Source organism: Montipora foliosa, chromosome 9 (genome assembly GCF_036669935.1).
Source record: "Montipora foliosa isolate CH-2021 chromosome 9, ASM3666993v2, whole genome shotgun sequence".
In the NCBI taxonomy this organism is placed as follows: Eukaryota; Metazoa; Cnidaria; class Anthozoa; order Scleractinia; family Acroporidae; genus Montipora; species Montipora foliosa.
In genome coordinates this window covers 48797142-48819641 of record NC_090877.1, presented here as the reverse complement: position 1 = coordinate 48819641, position 22500 = coordinate 48797142, and the positions used below count along the sequence as shown (strand labels likewise).

The window sequence follows — 22500 nt, the reverse complement described above, 5'->3', positions numbered from 1 at the left end:
TACTCTTTTGACCAATGATGTTATTGTTTTGTGGCGTAGTCGTAGTCGTAGTCGTAGTCGTCGTCGTTTCTTAAACTCCTCAGCTAAAATCTGTAAGTCTCACTCTCATTAGGACTGAAAGCAAAATTGTTTGGAATTCATACCAGGCTAGGGAATTGCAAGTTTGGGTCATTTTTGTGTTTGATTTCTGACAAAATAAGAGTAAAATAGTTTTATTCCAGTAAAGAAAACTGCTTTTTTTTTTTTTAAGTCGCGCTTAAATTTAAGGAGTAAACTACGTCAGTAGGGAATTAGATCTACGAGGACGACGGTCGACCAAAACGTCACCTCAAAATATAACTTGCCTCTATCATAAGTCTTTCACGATTATTCAGACTTGTTCACGTCCTACAATATGGGTCGTTATGCAGAGGACGGCTAAGATACTTGCTAAAATCCGTGCTGCACTTGCAGCACGATTATTTATCCTCTTTTAACCAATGATATTACTGTTTTGTCGCGATGTCGTAGTCGTAGCCGTCGCCGTTTCTTAAATTCCCTAGTGATGAATTACAGTGCATTGGTATTATTATCATTGGCTTGTATTAAATGTAGCGGAATAAAAGTTGAAGAATTGTATTTTCACTGCCAAAAATCGTATCAGAGCATTAACGAAAATTTGGTTTTATCAAAAGTACTCATAAAGGTGGACAGATACGAGGGGTCATCAGGGTCCCAAAGGGGTTTAGGGCTCCAGGGCTCCGGGCTAAAAAAGCGGGGATCCAGGGCTCCAAGGCCAAAAAAATCGGGGCTCCAGGGCTCCATAGCAGCTACTTTAAGGCTCCGGATCAGGGCTCCAGGCGGAGAAATGATCGGGCTCCGGGCTCCACAGCAAAAAAATCCAGGGCTCCAAGGACCCCCTTTTGGGACCCTGGGTCATGTTGCAGGGACATGTTGCAGCAACAAAAAACTTGTGTAGTGCACATTGAGGCGATATGTAGCAGTGTAGCGGAGACATGTAGCAGGGACAAAATCAACATGTGCACACACATGAAAATGTTGCGGGTACACGTTTCAGGGATATGTTGCAGTGACATGTCCCCTCGTGTGAACTGATACTTTTATAATTGTGCAACACCAATTTGGGGGTGCTTTTGTCACCGCGACATGTCCCGTGAAGTTCATCAAGTTGAAAAATGCCCTCCTTGTTACTGCATATTAATCCCATAATGCTATGGGCTTTAAATTGTGACGCCAATTTGAAAAGAGTGCTATTAACCACGGTGACCATATGAAAGATTTGTGAGTTTTGACAGTTGGCCGTTCGTGAGTTTTAACCAACTCACTCAGACAAAGGGCTTATGTTTGAAATGTTAATTGACCTTTATCAGCTCGTTTGGTAAAACCAGATTTTCCTGTTTTACTCCCCACCGACGCAGCGCCATAGTTCCTCTAGAAACAAATCCCTTCAGAGCATTAACAACTTCAAAGTAGAACACTTCCACTTGAAGCAGCTAGTGTTACCCAACGCTGTTTCTCCTACTGAGCCCTCATCCGGAATAACACTTGCAAACCTCGCAAAAAAGGAAAGAAAACAAGCGCGAGTTGCCAGCGGGTTAGCCCCTTCTCAAGCTAGCGATGGCAACGGAGTTATCATTGTTCCCTTGAATTAAAAGCGGAAATATTCTGGCTGCTAAAATGTATTTTTTTTTGACCGATTACTCATTTTCCGTCATGTATAGACCTCCCTCCCCTTGGGGACGAGGTTGATTGTAGACGATAAAATATCGTGAGCGTGACGTTTTGTGTCTGAGATTGTTCCTACTGCACTTACGGTCGTCTTTGTGGTGTTGCCGTATTTCTTCAACCTGGATCCAAAAGCACTTGCCGTCTGACCGATGTAAAACGCAACATAAAATGATCCTCTCTCTGGATTCTGTAAATAACCCCGACCCCACATTTCTTCCATTTTATCTGTGGGACTCTCAATATATATATTTGAGAAAAACAGAAGAGATTTTCCCCGTTTCAGCAAAGAACGTGTCGATGATGATGATAGGTTAGTAGGAATGAAAAGAGACAAAGATGTTTAGGAAAAGGAGAGCTTCACCTGAAAATCTGATTTCTTGTTGTTGAGATGATTTTCCCATTGAATGAATGAATTATTTTTGTAGGAAAACCCATTCCCTGGCAGAAGAGCGATTGAATTACTGAGGTGTTGGTCAGATGTACACGCATGCACATGCACATGTACAAATATATGCATATGAAATACATAAATGGAAAACAATGCAATATCTTTGACTTATTTTATATTAAAAGACCCAATAATTATCGAGCTAACCTCCTGCTGTTGCCACTCGATTCCAATTGGAATTAAACTGGCATGAACAGTGTTGAAGCTAAGGGAGAATAGTGAAACAATTTTGTGGTGTGCTAGGGCCCTCTACATTACTTCAAATTTGGCCAATCCCTTCACGACATTGTTTTGAGGCTAACGACAAAGAAATGTAATGCACACGCACAGGCGTGCAGATATATTTACCCACATGCACAAGGTGCTTAGTTGTCGCAACTCGTTGAAACTCTCGTGCAACCATGATTCACCACAGAGGACAGACCACAACACCGGGAACTCCATGCTCTACTCTTTGCGAACAGTGTGTGGGTTCTTTTACGTCCCACAGAGTTGATGAACTAGGGAGAGTACTTTTATAGTAATAGGTGTTATCCTCTTTAAATAAAGGTTATTGTAAGGGTTGTGAGATGGGGCCTACGGTTTATAGTCTTTATCCGAGAAGACTAGAGAGCGTAACCATTTGCAGATGCAAATGGGGATGCTCGGAGAAAATCGGAGTGCTCCTTTGCAGGAGTCAGACCGAGGACCTTCTGATGACTAGTTCGGATGCCCTACCACTGAGTCATCGGCGTTGACTCGTAGGAGCTAAGTTCATGCAACAACTTGTAATCGGAATGTAGAAGGTTCAACTCCACAAAAGGAGCATTCTGGGTTTTTTCCCCGAGCATCCCCGAAACACCATCGATAAAGATACATTTCTTCATTCATTTACCGGGTTTAACATTTCATCATCTCCTTCACAATAAATAATGCCGTTCGTCCGTGACATTGGAGAGGATGGAGTAACGTGCTGCCACGGGCTTAATATTAAGGTTAACATTGTTATTTTAATTAAGCCAAGCCGGATGTCAAATGGATTGAATCTGAAGCTTTTCTTCACGTTCTACGACGCTGGAATATCAATCAAATTTATTCGTTCTTTGAATCTCAAAGCAAGAATGGATCATACCAACCTACGATTTCATGTGAGTTGATTTGATCTGATTTCTATACAGTGTCCCCAGTAAGTGCCTCAGCGATAAATACAATTGACACTTTAAATGGGCCTTATTCGCACAGCGGCCATATTGGCTATAGACAATAGATTTCGGACCCCGAGCCTTGAGATGAAATGTTTGAGAACGAGTTTATATGACTGGTTGAGTAACTATCTAAATGGAAGACAACAGTTCACAGTATTAAATGGAGTGAGGTCAGATCTGCTGCCGGTGACTATGGGGATACCTAAGGGTTCTGTATACACCTTATTCCAAAGTGGCCGCTGATTTATGCGGATACAAATTGGCCCTTGTTGCCTCGTTCAAGATAAAATATTCTTTTTAATTTTAAGCTTAAAAACGAGGCATCAAGGGCTTATTTGAATAAAAAAAAAGAATATTTAAATGGCGGCCATTTTGGAATAAGGTGTATTGGGTCCGACATTGTTTAACATATTTACCAACGACTTGTCAGCGATGGTCCAATCAGGGTCGCTATACATGTTCGCTGATGACAGAACAGTTTATTGTAAAGGAGACTCGGCAGACCTGGCAATCACTCAGTGAAATAAGGCCTTACACGAAGTTTATACTTGGTGCCAAAACAACCAGCTGACACTACATCCCGGCAAGAGTGAAATAATGCTGTTCAGCACGTGAAATCCGATGGGCCCTGTTGCTCCAGTGCTCTTGGGAGGCTCTCATCTTAAATGGGTCTTGAAAACACGCTTACTAGGCCTAACAGTTGATCATAAGCTTACGTACATGGATACCACATGCATGTTTTGGAAACCAAGAAGACCTTTGCAACCAAGTTAGATTTGTTGAAACGATCTAGGTTCTTATCAAGGAAGGTTTTACGCGAATTTTATTTTAAAGTGATTTTATGGCTTAATACTGTGGGGTACATGAAATTTTGATTTGTTCTGTTCTATACATATGGAACGCTTACACTGTAGAGCAGCTAGAATTATCTTCAACTTGCCTAAGGATATGGCGTCATGTGACGTACTGGAGGGCGACCACTCACCTACTCTGTTTTCAATCTACAAGATGGATATTTTAAAGCTTTTCTATAAAGCGCACAATGAGATCCTGCCAGAATTCCTATCCAAGCAAGGATACCTACTCTAAACGTTCCAACGACCATGCCTTAAGGGGAGATGATTCACTGCTTGTACCAAGGTCTAAAACTAGATATATGAAGGATCCCCTCGCTTATAGAGGTGCAATTCTGTGGAACACCCTTTGCTTAAATGAACCTTAGAATCTTACACAGAAACAAGAATGAGTTGTACAATCGATTGAAGACAAAATCATATTTCAGAGACTTTAAATTTATCGTAGTTTCAGCTTCAGTTGTTCGGTACCGAAATGATGATTTTATTTATATTTGATTGTATTCACTGTAAATATTGTACAGATTTGATGTTAGCCAGTAAATAGATTTTTAATTTTTTAATTTACACACGACCTCACAAGCTTGTCAGCTTTTTATTATTATCGTGCCAAAATAAAAGAATTCTTTCTTTCTTTCTTTCTTTTCTTTCTTTCTTTCGGCAAAAACAAAGTTTTCAATCCCTCGGGACTCAACATGGCCGCTGCGTGATTAATTCCTACAAAGTTCATTATGATTATGGCAGTTAATCACGCACGAATACCTGCTGATAACACAGTAATTGCATTTAGTAACGTGACCAAACACTGGTACACTTTTAAAACAATAAAACAAGTCATCTCTAAAACCTAAAAACTTATATAAATCAACAAACTAAAACTGGCCTTAAAACTTAAGATCGACACTCTTAAATCTTCATCCTTATCACTTAAACTCAGACAGCATTCGCCGGCTAATTTAACAAATTAACAGGTTCTTTAAAATTAAAATTCTCAATGACGGTGAGGGGAGGGGGGAGGGAGGTTTTTGGATTGAGAATTTTTTCGTAAAATTATCTTTTCAGGTCTTTTATCGGGATTCCCATACAGATCCTTATATCTTTGTTAGTTTCACCTCACATAGACTGCGAGCAGTCTCTCTTTTGCTCTAGAATCTTTGAAACGAACGCGTACGTTGAACTTTTAATGGCTGAAACAGCGGGTCGCTAATACCGCGGGCGTTGGAAACGCCCACGATATTTGCGACCCGCAGTTTTAGCCATTTTGAAGTGTTCGTTCGTTTCAACGATTTAGAGCAAAAGAGAGACCTCTCACACTGAGCTTGGGGTGCCTGTGCATCGAACCGTAACAATCGGAGAGCTGGAAAGCTCGAAATGAATGAAGCTGTGTGCATCTAGGAGGCCCTCCCTGGGGTTTGGGGGAACAAGGGAACATGGCTAATTTGAAATGGGGAGTAGGAGAACAAAGTCAAATTATTTTAGGGAACAAAAACAATTTTGACCAATTTGAGGGATCAAAAAGCTGGGAACAAGTTTGAAAGTAATTTGGGGAACGAGGACCCTTCCTGGGAGGGCCTCATCTAAATACCTCACCATCTTGATAAAGTATTTTCAAATACTTTATCAAGATGGTGAGTCATTTAGATTAAAATTTGACCAATAAATGATTTTTAGGGATACTCCATTTAGGTACTCCATAGGGTACTCCATTCTTCCAACTTAGCGACAGTTCGTTACGCTTACGTGACAACAACAGTGTAATGTTGGTCGATTTACTTATGTTGTCGAAGAAAGCGTACCCTGGATTCCAGAGGTTATTTTCTTGCCATGAAAAGAGCGACAAACGAGCGAGTCACGAAGCGGCGAGAAAAACCTCTGGTACGGGCTGTTATCCTTTCTGAACATGCCGCCCCAATCACGTTGCGCTTTCCACTTCCAGAGTCAACTTTTGACCCTGGAGATTTCATTGGTCGATCGACAAACCGTTTTTTATAAGGATTGCCATTAGTTAAGTCGAGGGGGACGATCAAACCGGTTTTTCACTGGTGTAATACAAGAAGACTATGGGCCTGTTTATATGGTCTCGGTTACCCGAGACAGCCCTCCCCCCCGAGACAACTTTACCGAGCGTCTATATGAGAATTGCGTGACCGAGACAAAGTTGACCTTACTTTTAATTATGCATATATTTTCAAGACGCATCTTCAAAAAATCCTTATCGTCATTTGCCTTTCTTTCTTTCTAGTTCGCTTTTATTAAGTATAGTTGCGTTTTCACATTCAGCAAATGGACTGACAATCTTAACGCAGCAATAAGATGTAGTTTAAATAAAAGGCTGTTTATGAATCATATCATAATCATCATATGTGATCATATGTTTATATGGTTTAAATAAAAGGCTGTTTATGAATCGAGAGTTTCCGTTGACAGCGGTGAGAATTTTGGCGGGAAAAAACTTTTAATTCGAAAGTAAACGCTATAAACATGTGTAAGCTCCCAAATTGTTGCTTCTTTGATTTTTATTTTATGCGTGCGCATTCAAGATTTTGCTGTCTCGTCACGGGTGGTCGAGGCAAACTATTTACAGGGTGTTTCTAAAACGAAGCCCCAAAAACGAAGACCTAAGACCTAAGACCCACTGATCTAAAACGAAGACCCTGTGATCTAAAACGAAGACCCACTGATCTAAAACGAAGACCCTGTGATCTAAAACGAAGACCCTGTGATCTAAAACGAAGACCCACTGATCTAAAACGAAGAACCTGTGATCTAAAACGAAGACCCACTGATCTAAAACGAAGACCCGCTGATCTAAAACGAAGACCCGCTGATCTAAAACGAAGACCCTGTGATCTAAAACGAAGACCCACTGATCTAAAACGAAGACCCACCCCCAAAGTGTTAAAACGATGCCATTGTATATTATGGAATTGTGGGAACGGTGGAACAGTGGAACATCTGAATGTGAGCTCTGAGTAAGTGTTCTCGAAACTCCCCACAAGTAATGATATAGCGATGTTTAGTGTGATGTCACCCATTGTTACTACAGTAATATGGCAAACAGAACCTAATTATCATTTTAGCAGGTTCCCGCAAAGCAGACAAAATTTTATTGGTGGAATTCTGCTCGTTTGGGAAAAAGCTTCAAAAATAAACCACCTCGAAAGGCCACACCATTTGATTTCTCACGCAAGCAAGCTGTTTTTTTTTTAGACAAATGGTAATCTATGCATCAATAACATGACTAAAAGTGACAACTATGACAGCTATTACGTGACCGATTTTTTAGACACAGCTTCAGAGATTAAACTTCTTTATTCTGGCGTGGAACTTCAGCACTCTGCCGTTGCCAGCATCCAACTCTCTCTAGGTCTCTCAAAAACTGGCATTTGTATATGCTCTTGGCTAGCTATGATTGGTCAAAGAGCTTGAAAAGTTTTACAAACGTGATCCTAACACTCATCAACCACGGCGGAAAAGCTTGTGGTAAAGACTTGCGGTACATACTTCAGCAACTGATAGCAACGGACACCGCAGTTTCCGCGGTCCTTTACACTAACCCGTGCTGGCTAACCGCAGAAAAACTAACAATAAATATCATTACGTTAAGATACCTAACAACAACAACAATTACATGTAAATTGTTCTTCTTTCGAGGTGGTTTAAGCCCCATTTACACGAGCAATTTTTCCTTGACAAGTTTTCCTTGACAAGGAAAAATTGCTCGTGTAGATGGGGAATAGTGGACAAACTTTCCTTGTCAAGGAAAATCTGGCATGCTAGCTTTTCCTTGACAAGGAAAAATTGTCAAGTCTGAAATTTGCTCGTGTAGATGGACAACAAGGAAAATGTGACAAGGAAAACTTGTCATATTTTTCATTTACACTACCAAGGAAAACTTGTCAAGGAAAACTTGTCAAGGAAAACTTGCTAGTGTGTACAGTCGGCAAATTTTCGTTGACAAGTGGACTTGTCAAGGAAAAATTGCTCGTGTAAATGGGGCTTTATTTTTGAAGCTTTTTCCCAAACGAGCAGAATTCCACCAATAAAATTTTGTCCGCTTTGCGGGAACCTGTTAAAATGATAATTAGGTTCTGTTTGCCATATTACTGTAGTAACAATGGGTGACATCACACTAAACATCGCTATATCATTACTTGTGGGGAGTTTCGAGAACACTTACTCAGAGCTCACATTCAGATGTTCCATTGTTCCACCGTTCCCACAATTCCATAATATACAATGGCATCGTTTTAACACTTTTGAGGTGGGTCTTCGTTTTAGATCAGTGGGTCTTCGTTTTAGATCACAGGGTCTTCGTTTTAGATCAGCGGGTCTTCGTTTTAGATCAGTGGGTCTTCGTTTTAGATCACAGGGTCTTCGTTTTAGATCAGCGGGTCTTCGTTTTAGATCACAGGGTCTTCGTTTTAGATCACGGGGTCTTCGTGTTAGATCAGTGGGTCTTCGTTTTAGATCAAAGGGTTTTCGTTTTAGATCACGGGGTCTTCGTTTTAGATCAGTGGGTCTTCGGTTTAGATCACAGGGTCTTCGTTTTAGATCAGTGGGTCTTAGGTCTTCGTTTTTGGGTCTTCGTTTTAGAAACACCCCTATTTACATGCGAAAAAGTTGTCTCACCTGCCAGGGTCACCTTACCTGCCGAGGCGAGACAACTCGCCTCCCCGAGTTGTCTCGCCCACCTCATGTAAACGGTTGATAGAAGTTTTTAAACAAATGAGTGGAAAAATATCTCGCCAAGGGTAACTCGGGCGGAGGGTTGTCTCGGGTACCCGAGACCATATAAACAGGCCCATGTATGAACGGTACAGTAGCGATAGCGGCACGATAATCACAAATTCATGGCTGGCAGATTGAGGTTAATTCGTCTCATTGACGCTGGATGAATGTTTGCTGTTGGGTGGCCTTAGAGGGAGCGTAATCGAACAAGCACTCTGATTTTGTTTGGGAATTTGACGAAGGTGTGACTGAGCAGCAGCTTCTGACATCTTTACACCTCAATGCCTCGAGTCATCTTGAAACTGCTCCAGGGACTCGTAAAGTTCTTTAAATTTTTTCAGTTCTAATTCTAGGACTTGAATGCAATTTTCGTATTTCTCCAGTTTACGTTTGCATTTGTAACAAATAATAGTTGCGTGAAACGCTTCGACAAAAAAACTCAGAAACGATGTATCGCACAGACTTGAGTACAGGTGAGGTGATTTATGAATTTGTCTCCTACAACATTCCAAGTTTTCGGCTTATTTCATTGAACAGTTTCGATTTTATTTTTTTGTTACGTGACAGTGACAACGATTAATTCACTCCACCGTGAGAATTTCCCAGTAGAGTGACCGGTAAATATTGTACAAATATTTTTATCACGTGGATAAAACCGGTGTGCCCAAGTTTCTAAATTACTAACTTACTCTGGAAGTCAATCAAAATAAGTTGGTTTGCATGGAAGTGACGTTTTTAACGGCCTGTACCAGAGGTTTTCCTCGCCGCTTCGTAACTCGCTCTTTTCATAGCGAGAAAATAACCTCTGGAACCCAGGGTAAAGAAAACGATAACCACAAAGTGGTTTTTCTAAACACAATGCACAAATTTCGCAAGTTGATGGTTATAATTTTGGGTTATGCTCTTGTTTGTCCCATGAAGAGCGCCTTTGTCGAATGCGGTTCGCCTACGTGTTCAAAGGATTCTAAACGTTGTAAACACGGATCCAAAATGTCTGCTGATGAAAAGAAGGCCAAAACACCTAGCTACGAAGCACTGGAAGAAGCTCTTGGCTTTATGAAGAAAGCTTACGACATAATACATCAGCAAGCTGAGGATGTTTGCAAGGAAAAGGAAGCCTTTGAATCTGTTGCTAAAAAACTTGATTATGTTCACTTCTCTTCCACCGTCGAGCTAAATGTAGGCGGTCAGCATTTCACCACAAGCCTCCAAACGCTGACAAAAGACACAGGTTCAATGCTACGTGCTATGTTCTCTGGAAGATTCGATATGAAACCGGCTGAAGATGGTTCGTACTTTATTGATCGCGATGGAACGCACTTCCAGTATATCCTGAATTATCTGCGCACTGGTCGACTCCTTCTTCCGGCGGATGAGTTGGTCCAAAAGGAATTGCTTCAGGAAGCTCAGTTCTATCAAATCCGTGGTATCGTCGATGGACTGCTCGTAAAGCTCCCTCAATCGTTCTTAGAGTCTAAAATTTTGTCTGACGAGCAAAAGTAACCTGCGATCAGGCTCTATTTTAGTTTCGCGTGGTACGTAATGTGGAGTTGGCGAAACGAAAAATAGAGCCTGACCAAAATCCTCTTCGAAATTCCTTCCGCCCACTTTTTTTGATTGATTGACATGTCCTTCATCGGCCAATCAAATTTACATCATTACACCAATACACGCGTGGACGGCAGAATTCACGCTATTTTGTTTTGACCAGAGTTAATTACCGTGGGAGGAATATTATGAACGAATTCGAAAGTTACCGTTGGCTTTAATTTGAGAAAAACACATTTAAAACATGGGGAATGTTTTCGACGACTATATTGCGGCAAAGGCCGGTGTAATTCTCCCTCTGAACTTCACTGAATATGCAATCTTTTGAGCTTGACATCTTAATTTGTAATTGAGATAACCTAGCATGTCGTTGGACGGTTTGGCAATAGATTTCTAAAGTGAAAAAAGAGAAATACATTATTCCTTTAACGTGTTTGCCCATGAAGGTTTCTTTGGTGATTATTATTATTATTATTATTATTATTATTATTATTATTATTATTATTATTATTATTATTATTAGTATTATGATTATTATTATTATTATTTAAAAAATTATAGCGTGCAAATTAAGCGGGTAACGCAAGGCGCAGTAGAACAAGACAACAGATGTATTTGCGTTTTTTGAGGGGAACACTGCCTTGACACTGGTTAGCCTATGCGACTTCCGGATTGCGTGACATAGAACAACCTCACTTATCTGCCTAGCACTACGAGCTGAGTGGTAAACAGCACGTGCTGGATCGGACAAGAGTATTGGTTAGCAAGCAATGTACAAAGGCAAACGAGGCAACAAGCTTGGGGGAAGTCGCTGCGCAGACTTAACCACCACAGATGCGTGCAAGGCACTGCATCCCTCCAAGCCAAACACGCGGAAACTTAGATACTGGTCGGTAACAGAGGCCATCTTAGGGGTGACTGAATGCAATACACTCTTTGGAGTACAATATAGAGCTGGTAGCAGTCAGAAGACCAGCGACCGAAACTTGGAATGCCCTGAATTAATTATAGAGACCACAGACTCGTTATCACAACAGAACTGAAGGCGTTTTCCCGTGAAAAAGGGGTGCCATATCGCACAGGCGACAACAATGGGGAAAAGTTCCTGCCATTCAATACTAATACCCCTAACCCTATAAAGGCGCAAGTGGGGAGGCCAACGACCTTGGAACCAGTGACCCTTAAGAAAACGCCAAAACCCACCGAGCTGACAACAGTCGAGGAAGAAGGAACGCCCGTTCCAATCGCTAAGAAAAACCTTGCACATATTTATGTCCTTAAAGAACTCCCGATTGAGGCGGATATGGTGGAAGCGACTGGGGACCACTCTGGTCAGATTGATTATGCGTTGAAGGAAAGTCCTGTCCGGAACGACTACCTTACATGCAAATTGAAGGGTTCCAATTAACGTCTGTAGCTCTTGCAAGCGCACCGAACGGCGTTTTTTGAACGAGGCTAGGAGATCCCGGATACGTGATAATTTATCGTCGGGGGGCGAGCCTCCATGCGAACCGAGTCTAGGACAATGCCCAAGAACTTGAACTCAAGGACTTGAGAAGGGCCTATAGTTTTGGATGGTACCACAGGGGCGTTGAGCGACATGAAACCCCGGAGAAACGTGCTAAAACTCTGGAGACACAACACTTTTGAGGGTTCTGCGATAAAGAAATCGTCTAAGATATGAATAACGTGTTGAAGGCCGTACTTGTGCTTACGGTCCATTCGATACCACAGGACAGTTGGTTGAAAACGAATCCATCGATTCGCTCTGACGAAGGGCTAACGCTCGAAACATCAGCTTTTAGAATCCCTGTACGGTGGTCAATTTACATTATCAACTCCGTTGATAAAACCAAATTTTTGTGTACTACTTCCCCACCGACGCGGCACCACAGTTTCTTTAGAAACTACCCCCCTTAGCCACGAAGGCCCCCTTACCAAGAGACTGGATGATGCTAATGGCGTCGTCCACCCTAACGTATGACAAAGAGAACGGATCCTTGGGTATGTGATCGTTAATGTTATCTCCCTGCGGGTATTAAAGATGGTAGTCCGCCATTCAGGGGAGTGTTTCGTGGGAACTACCCCAACCGGGTGACATTTTAAGGCAGGGAGAGGCGGTGAAGAGTAGGGCCCTGCTACCCGCTCAAGCTTTACTTCCTTGTTCAAATTGAGGGTAACCGCCTCTGGATGCTGAACAGCAGAGATCAGGTTGGGGGAAACCCCGGGGGGAGCGGGGACCAGAGTAACCTACGTGCGCACCTTGCCTGAGTATACGAAGCAGATTAGATACAAATGTACGGTTGGGAGCCTGAGGGCTTGTTGAAGTCGAAGCATACAGTTTTCTGTTGGGATCAGCGGAAGGACAGTTGTCCTGAGTTGTGTAGGGACTCGAGCAAACGGAGCAATGGGGCTTAGCTAAACCCGAAAATGTTAAGGTCCACAGCTCCAGGTCTACGGTGTCCCGACCGGTGTCCCAGCTAATGGACAGGTTATGCGCAGCGCGCTGGCGGAACTGCGAATACCAAGCCATGCCCTTAAACTTAGTTACCGCCTTACTTATAATTTGCTGGTATTTGATTAGCTCAAGTGCTCTTCGAGGGTAGGCAGCGACTAAGACCAGCATGAATGCAGTATAGGCATCCAACCATTTTTGGAAGGAGTCCATTGTGGGTCTCCGCTTCCTTACCATGGTAACAGAGGAATCCATGGGGCCTAGGGCCGAGTCGTCCAACCTTAGCTGAAGTTCGGGGGTATGGGTCTCATTAAGCGATTCGGGTAACAACAACGCAAGGTCTACGTGTACTCACCGCGTAAGATTCTGTCCTCCAGATTACGGTCGACTGGCCGGGAAGGACCCAAAGGTGAGGCCATTCCGGGAGTACGAGGGCGTGGAACCGCTTGAGGTGAAGATTCCGGTCGTTCCAGCCTACGAAAGGCTTCAAGCGCATTGGAAACCGACTCCGCAACGATCTCTTCAATGGCAGCACGTTGGGCGGGACTTACGGGAGTAGAGCCGTTGGGATCTTCCACAGGCGTTGCTGGCTCGTCGAACAACTCGCCGATAGAAGAGGACGAGTCTTCGTCCGACTGGGCGGTCCTCGATGTCTCGTTCGTGGACGGGTGCGGACGTCTTTGAAGCCGTTTGGACCTGATTCACGGAGTTTGCTCGCGTGCGAACGGCGTTGGAAGTCGAGCGACGGCTTCTAGTGGTTGCCTTCTTGACCCTAGACGATTGCTTTTGCTCACGGGCGACTGCGTTGGGATTGTTGTAAAAAGTAAAAAAAGCCACGTCTACTTTTTGCAATATAACCATCTCAACTTCTAACGCAATATTGTTGCGCGAGAAGTTGCACGAAAAATGTTGCCCGTATTACTGGGCCTTAAGGGAAATAAGTCTTGCCGCTGACTTCTGTAGACGCTGTAATTTGGCGACGTTAACCGCAGGCAAGCTGTACGGGAGACTATTGCAATAATCAATGCGACTAATAATAAAGGCATGCACCAGTATTTGGGTAGCTTCCATAGTTAGCAACTTTCGAATGTGCCTGATGTTGTATATGTGAAAGTAAGCAGCTCTACACGTTTTGTTAATGTGATCATGGAGAGTAAGGCTCGTATCCATGCACGTTCCAAGGTTCCTTGCGGAGCTGACCGGAGAGACGGTATCACTACCGGTTAGATGAATCAAGTTTCGGTTTTGTTGTCATTTAACCTGAGCTTGTCAGTGAGCATCCATGCTCTTATTTCTTCGACGCGTCTATCCATGGCTTTGATAGCCTGTGCCTGACCAGTGCCACCTGGTGAAAAGGCAAGGTATATCTGAGTATCGTCAGCGTAGGCGTGAACATTGGGTAGGTTGTTGTTAATTATCTGAAATAGTTTGCTAGAATAAACCGTGAAAAGTAATGGTCCTAAACAAGAACCTTCAGGAACTCCATAGTGAAGATTGAACTCATCAGAAAGATGTCCATCCAAGGTTACACGTTGGCGCCTCTTTGATAGGTAGGAGGAAAACCAAGCTACAGCAGTCCCCTTAATACCAAAACTCCTCTCGAGACGTGAAAGCAAAATCCTGTGATCAACCGTATCAAACGCCGCCCTTAAATCGAGTAGGACCAACAGGGTAACTTGCTGACTGTTCCTATTAATAAGCAGATTATTATGCACTTTTAACAATGCCGTTTCAGTACTGTGGCCTTAACGATAAGCTGACTGGAGTGTCGCAAAAAGGTCATAATGCACCAAGTAATCTTGCAGTTGATCAACTACAGCTCGCTCTGTTAGTTTGGATACAAATTTCAAATTACTGACCGGTCTTAGGTTTTTGAAATCCGTGTCCAACCCATCTTTTTTCAACAAGGGAGTTACAAGGATCTGCTCCCAATCAAGAGGAAGTAGCCATTCGATAAAGGACAGTTAATCATTGACTTGATGACAGGCAGAAGCACATCGGCACAGTCTACTACCAATGATGTTGGCATTGGATCCATGGAACACTTTCCTCACTTGTTTATGAGATTGAGTGTACCGTTTCGCTATCGGATGGCTATTAGAAGCCATTCAAAGCTCGGATAAACACAACTTTAATAACACTGCACGATGCAATACAACATGACGGATCTCTCTCCTAGATACCCATAACTCCGCGCGTTACAAAGGTCCGCATAGCACACTTATAAGACTCTACATCCCTTCCTTTCCATGCAGTATTACAGTATTGTAAACAAAGCGGCGTTAGAATAAAGTTTATCAACAAGCTGTTTCTATCAACCAAAGTCGATAAACACGAGTTTAGTTAAGCTTTTAAAGTGCCCCTAACCCAAAAATATTTTTTTCGCTAAAATGAATCTTTGCACCCGTTCCAAACGCATTGCGGCCATTTTTTCCTTTTTCTAACAAATCCTGCCTTTTTACAGGCTTCAAAACTTGCGAAAAACCAAGCATCTTTGGTTCAAGACCGAGTCAGAAGTGGAGTGGGTCTATTCCTGATTTGACGTTACAATCTACTTTGCATGCATGTTTACAAAGAGTTAATGCAATGTAAATCAGGAATAGACCCACTCCCCTTCTGACTCGGTCGTGAACCAAAGATGCTTGGTTTTTTGCAAGTTTTTAAGCCTATAAAAAGGCAGGATTTGTCACAAAAGGGGGAAAAAAAGCCGGAATGTGTTTCGAACAGGTGCAGAGATTCATTTTAGCGAAAAAAATATTTTGGGGTTAGGGGCACTTTAAAAAGTTCCTAGGCTTCCCTAGAATCTTTCGGGGGATCTAATGATGCACCTAGGTCTCTCTACCACTCCTGGTTTATCTTCAGACTTTGTGTTTGCTGGAACTGATTCAGTGGCTGGTTCAGGCTCGCTCACTGACAGATACGGTTTCACCGACGAACTATCTCTCTCGTACACAAACATTTTGGTTTTATCAACGGAGTTGATTATGTAAATTGACCACCGTACAAGGATTCTAAAAGCTGACGTTTCGAGCGATAGCCTTTCGCCAGAGCGAATCTTCGTGGCTGAGACCGACCTTAAGTCTGCCTTCCGATTGATACCCGTCCACCCCAATGATTGGAACTTGCTGGATATCTACTGGCAGTCCCGTTATTTTGTGGATATGCATCTGCCCTTTGGTTTGCGTAGTTCCCCTTTTCTTTTCAACCAAGTGTCCTATGGTATCGACATAGTACCTGAGATTCAAATCGGACAAAATCCTCTTTCGCACAGCCTCTGGTCTTTGGGATCACTCTGATTCAATCTGGACAGCGCGTCTGCCAGGTTGGTTTTTCCGGGTCTGTACACTACTCGGTAGTGGCACTGCAAACGAAGAACCCATCGCTCGATGCTTCCCGATGGTTTGGCTCACCCCTTTACTTCTAAAAATGCACTCGAGAGGTTTATGGTCCGTCTCTAATTCAAAGTCACGCCCACACACATATAAGTTGAACTGTTCACTTGCCCCATACAAGAGGGAGGGCTTCTTTTTCTGTCTGAGCGTACCGTCTTTCGACCTCAGTAAGGTTACGCGAGGCATACGACACAGGTCTCCATTCCCCTTCTTGAAACTGGAGTAACACTGCTTTCAGACCGTCTGGTCCTGCGTCTGCCACTATCCTTGTCTTGCAATCCTCTCTGAGATAAAACCAGTGCTTTCGCTGATGTCATGAGACTTTTGAGTTCCTCGAATGCCTTTTGTTTTTGTTGTTTATCCTGAACTTCTTGTCCTATACCACGGGACTTTAGGCCCAGCAACCATAGCCCTAGTTTTTATTGGGGCGTGACGATTGATAACATTAGTTAGAGTATCTTGGCATATTCGAACGAGCGCATCTAATTCCGCAGTCGCAAGATGATCTTGAATTGCGGGTTCCGAACATAGTGTAGACGCGGCGGTATCATCTCTAAAACATTGTGTGTCTATGGATTTAAACTTCCTATAACTAATACTCTTAACCGTCAAATCAGGTTTACATTTACGTAACGTGCACAAAACTGAAGCACGATCTGCGAAGAAACGACCAACACAGGGCAAACATTCGAAAATTTGTTCTGAAGAACGAGTTATGGCCAAATCCAGAGTATGACTATGGATGTGCGTAGGTTGATTAACGTACTGACGTAGTCCAACGGAATCAAGGATCAGGATTGTTCCGAATTTTGACATGGATGTTAAAATCATCCAATATCAGAAACTGATAGAACATTGGACCGGTATCGCAGAGGTCATGAGTTGGAATCCAGCCAAGCCGCCGGAATTTTTCAGGTGTCTATGTGAGACAATTGCTTAAATTGTTCAGATAAGTACGAGGATTACTTCAATCTTTCAACTTACATGATGTAAAATATGTCGGATAGTTAATATGAAGTTTAGACGGGAGAACGGTAAATGGAGAGCATGCGGTGAAAGATATTTGTTTAGTTCAATCCGTGCCCTGAATTCTACACTACCAACTGAGCTATAAAGGCACTCGGTTGGAAGTAAGTCAAATTGTTGGGCTCATGTGTTCCTGTGAAAGGAATCAATGAATGGAAATAAGTGTATTTATTATATAGATACTGATGAAATACCAGGACTTCTCCTTTTACTAAAAAATCATATCTTCACCGCGCGCAGTGAACATATCATTTTTATCTTTCACATGTGAGAATATGTGTCGTCATGGTAACGAACACGATTAGCCAATAAAACGCGAGCTTCGTCTTCATTGTAAGTTACTTTTGTGCTTCAATGTATTTATTCTGGACTACTATAACATTTTCATTGCAAAATTTTACATTATCATGATTTGCTTTTCATAACTTTCATATCTTGTTTCATGTTACACAACATGCGTGTTTTAGTAGTTGGTGGCCACTTTTTCATCATTTCGAATTTCGAAAATGAATAAAACAAGTTGTTTTAAATCTTGACATTTCATCAATATCTATATAATAAACAGAACATTACATGGGCGCTTTGGGATACGAATTTTATCTTCTCGTGCTGAAAGTATCTCTCACTCGTTCGCTTCGCTCACTCGTGAGAGATACTTTCAGCACTCGAAGATAAAATTCGTATCCCCGCGCGGCCATGTAATATCTATTTATTAAAAACTGGATCATTGAATAATGCTCGATTTCCAGACGCAAAGAACCAGGGTGCGAAAAATAAGACAGGGTAGCATCGAGGACAAGGGACTGGATATTAGATGTCGTGTGTTCGATAAAGCTTGGAATTCTTTGAAATCACAGTAGAAGTGTGGAAAAAGTTGTTGTAATCCTCGTCTTAGTCACTACCTGACAGATAAAAAAATCACCAAGGATTGAGTTGATCACAGCTGGATTGCATTTGTAAATGACTTGATTGTGATTCACTAACCGTTCTCCATGTTGGGAAGCACTACCAAAATTGCGATCTGTAACGACGTTCTGGTCGGCGGTAAAGCAAAGCGCTTTTTTAATTGTATTTTTAATAATTTATTTATTTATTTGTTGATGTTTATTATTTTTCGGTGTTCCGTGACGTTCCGGTGTTCCGTTGTACTTGGTTTTAGCACATGCCGCTTCAACAGGATTTGAACCTATGACCTCTGCGATGCCTGTGCAATGCTCTACCAACTGAGCTATGAAGCCACTCGGATGGGAGCTCATCGATTTGTCGGACTCATGTGTTCCTGTGAAAGGACTCCAATGAAATAAATGTGTAATTTGAAGTGCGGGTGATAGACGAAAGGGAAAAGTGATCCTCACACTTATGCTACCATTTGTGTTTTTTAGCTTTAACAGGATTTAAGAGGTGTGAGAAGTCCTTCTTATTCAGCCTTGTAAACCAATCAGGAGCTGGACCAACAAAGATGAAACTCAAGGGTTCTTTAAACGACCATGGAATCTTCTGTGGCAATTCATATGGACCCACGTTTGGAGGCAGCCATGACCTTTATATAAGTAGTGACGCAAATACCAATGCCAATAGCCACAGTAACTTAAACGGCTCGTATGAATGCCCCCCAAATATGGTTGCCAATTCATTTTTAGCGGGCGGCTACAATTTTTACGTCCATGAGCTGGAAGTGTTTGTCTTTAAAAACGAGCTTGCCTAAGTGACATGAATGGTTTGACTATCCCTGGAATAGGTCTGTTAAAATAAGGCAAGAGAGCCTTTTGTCGTTTAAACATCGGAAAAATTAGTTTTGACTGTGGGACTGTTTCCACTTCTATAGAAGTCTGTTTTAATCCTTCAACGGACGTGTTGCTGACTTCTCATGAATTGCTTTTGTTGTTGTTCTTTTTTTTTTCTAGACTTAAGAGTTACTACCTTTTCAAAGGACGAAAAGTTGGTACTTTAAGCTCTCTTTATAACGGACTTTCTACCTGTCAGCGCTGAAATTATCAAATAGACTAACAGCAGTGATATGCTTATCTTGTTCTCTTAACTTAACCACATTGATCCAGTCAATTCACTGAGACCAGTAGTTGATAGTTGAAAGCAATGAAACAGTACGAGAACTCAACGAAGATTAACTGAGAACTTCTTCCGGCCGGGTAGGAAAAAACTGTAACTTAACTGTCACTGTCTTTAATTGTGAAGGTAAAGCCTTCAATTCGGACTTTTAGAAGGAGGTAAAGTGCTGAATTTTTGTAATGGTAATATTTTCAAGTAATGGGGAACTTGGTCATGGTGGATTGAGATGTATAGAAAGCCAGGAGTTCGACCGATATCTCTCTCTTATGCTTTATGCCCGTGTCAATATTCACAATATATCGGAAATGGTGTCTGAAATTGCAAAGCAAAGTGAAGCGAAAAACTGGTGCAACGCGACACGCGGTATGTATTCAAGTACACATCTTTTGCCAAAGAAGCAAATTCAAGGTTTTGACACAGCGTGAGTAACAACGCTTCAATGATGGCGGAGATGCACGATGTATTTTAACCAAATAAAGTAAACAAAAAAAATGTTTGGAATTCTATCAGGCTAGGGAATTGCAAGTTTTGGGCCATTTTTATGTAAGCTTTCAGACAAAATAAGAGTAAAATAGTTTTATTCCAGCAACACAGTCACATCAGTAGCGGATCCAGACCAAGAGCCAATTGAATTGGCGCTGATCAATGACCAAAGGAAAATCTTTTTTTTTCCCTTATTCCATAGATGTAAGCAAGTCGCGCTTAAATTTAAGAAGCAAACTGCGTCAGTGATGTATTACAGTGCACTAGTATATTATCATTTGCTTGTATTCAAAGTATAGAATAAAAATTATAAGAATTGTAATGACAAACCTTTCACTGCCAAAATCGTATCAGTAGAAAAGAAAATTTGGTTTTACCCAACGTGATCATAAAAGTAAATTAACCACCGTACGAAATATTTGTTGGCTGACGTTTCGAGAGTTGGCTAACCATGAATTCATTCTGACGAAGGGCTAATGTTCGAAACGTTTATTTAGCATTATCAGCTCGTTTGGTAAACCACATTTTCTTGTTTTACTCCCCCCGGACGCAGCGCCATAGTTCCTCTAGAAACAAATCCCTTCAGAGCATTAACAAATTCAAAGTAGAACACTGCTGCTTGAGGCAGCTAGTGTTACCCAAAGCTGTTTCTCCTACTGAGCCCCCATCCGGAATAGCACTTGTAAACCTCGCAAAAAAGGAAAGAGAACAAGCGCGAGTTGTCAGCGGGTTAGCCCCTTCTCAAGGTAGCGATGACAACGGAGTTATCATTGTTCCCTTGAATTAAAAGCGGAAATATTCTGGCTGATTAAATGTAATTTTTTGACCGATTACACATTTTCCGTCATGTATAGACCTCCCTCCACTTGGGACGAGGTTGATTGCAGAAGATAAAATATCGTGAGCGTGACGTTTGGGCCTGAGATTGTTCCTACTGCTGTTACGGTCGTCTGTGTGGTGTTGCCGTATTTCTTCAACCTGGATCCAAAAGCACTTGCCGTCTCACCAATGTAAAACGCAACATAAAATGATCCTCACTCTGCATTCTGTAAACATCGCCGACCTTGCATTTCTTCCATCTTATCTGTGGAACTTTCAATTATTGAGAAAAAACAGAAGAGATTTTCCCCGTTGCCACAAAGAACTTGGGTGTTAACGTTGATGATGATGATAGGTTAGTAGGGATGAAAAGAGACGAAGACGTCTAGGAGAGGGAGAACTTCACACGAAAATCTGATTTCTTGTTGTTGAGATGATTTTCCCATTGAATGAATGAATTATTTTTGTTGGAAAACCCATTCACCGGCAGAAGAGCGATTGAATTACTGAGGTGCTGGCCAGATGTACATGTATGCACATGCACTTGTACAAATATATGTATATGAAATACATAAATGGAAAACAATGCAATATCATATTGACTTATTTTAAATTAAAAAACCAATAATTATTGAGCCAACCTCCTGCTGTTGCGACTCGATTCCAATTGGAATTATACTGGCATGAACAGTGTTGAAGCTAAGGGAGAATAGTGGAACAATTTTGTGGTGTGTGCTCAGTAGGGCCCTCTACATTACTTCAAATTTGGCCAATCCCTTCACGACATTGTTTTGAGGCTAACGACAAAAAAATGTAATGCACACGCGCAGGCGTGCAGATATATTTACCCACATGCACAAGGTGCTTAGGAGTCGCAACTCCTTTAAACTCTCTCGTGCAACCATGATTCACCACAGAGGACAGACCACAACACCGGAAACTCCATGCTCTACTCTTTGCGAACAGTGTGCGAACAGTGTGTGGGTTCTTTTACTTCCCACAAAGTTGATGAACTAGGGAGAGTACTTTTATAGTAATAGGTGTTAGCCTCTTTAAATAAAGGTTATTGTAAGGGTTGTGAGATGGGGCCTACGGTTTATAGTCTTTATCCGAGAAGACTAGAGAGCGTAACCATTTACAGATGCACTTTCTCCTCAGTTATTTAAAGACCCTGAGTGTTGGTCCGGCCGGAGTCGAACTAACGACCTCCCGCATGATAGCCCGGTGCTCAACCAAGGGAGCCAACGGTGTATCATTGTATAGTTATGTTGTCCTTGCTTTTTTGGGTCAAGGACGACACCGGCTACTACGACGACAACAACCACCATCGTGACGACGATTCTGATGATTACGGCGACAATGATGATGATGAAGAAATGTACCTTTTTTCGACGGCGATTCGGGAATGGTCGAAGAAAATCGGAGTGCTCCTTTGCAGGAGTCAGACCGAGGACCTTCTGATGACTAGTTCGGATGCCCTACCTCTGAGTCATCGGCGTTGATTCGTAGGAGCTAAGTTCATGCAACAACTTGTAATCGGAATGTAGAAGGCTCAACTCCACAAAAGGAGCATTCTGGGTTTTTTCCCGAGCATTCCCGAAACACCATCGATAAAGATACATTTCTTCATTCATTTACCGGGGTTAACATTTCATCATCTCCTTCACTATAAATCATGCCGTTCGTCCGTGAGATTGGAGAGGATGGAGTAACGTGCTGCCATGGGCTTAATATTAAGGTTAACATTGTTATTTTAATTAAGCCA

The 22500-nt window shown here is 42.1% G+C and overlaps 1 protein-coding gene across 1 annotated transcript in view; it reads left to right on the top strand.

Moving 5' to 3' along the window:
- The window catches only part of LOC137971913 (uncharacterized), a 40634-nt gene that overhangs the window by 6564 nt on the left and 11570 nt on the right, over positions 1-22500 (top strand). The window contains exons 3-8 of the mRNA XM_068818652.1: positions 9634-10438; positions 11505-11824; positions 18749-18949; positions 19271-19308; positions 22028-22175; positions 22498-22500. The exon at positions 22498-22500 is cut by the window's right edge and continues 81 nt beyond it. Coding sequence (XP_068674753.1) covers positions 9634-10438; positions 11505-11824; positions 18749-18949; positions 19271-19308; positions 22028-22175; positions 22498-22500 — 1515 coding nt within the window. The remainder of the gene's footprint in view (positions 1-9633; positions 10439-11504; positions 11825-18748; positions 18950-19270; positions 19309-22027; positions 22176-22497) is intronic.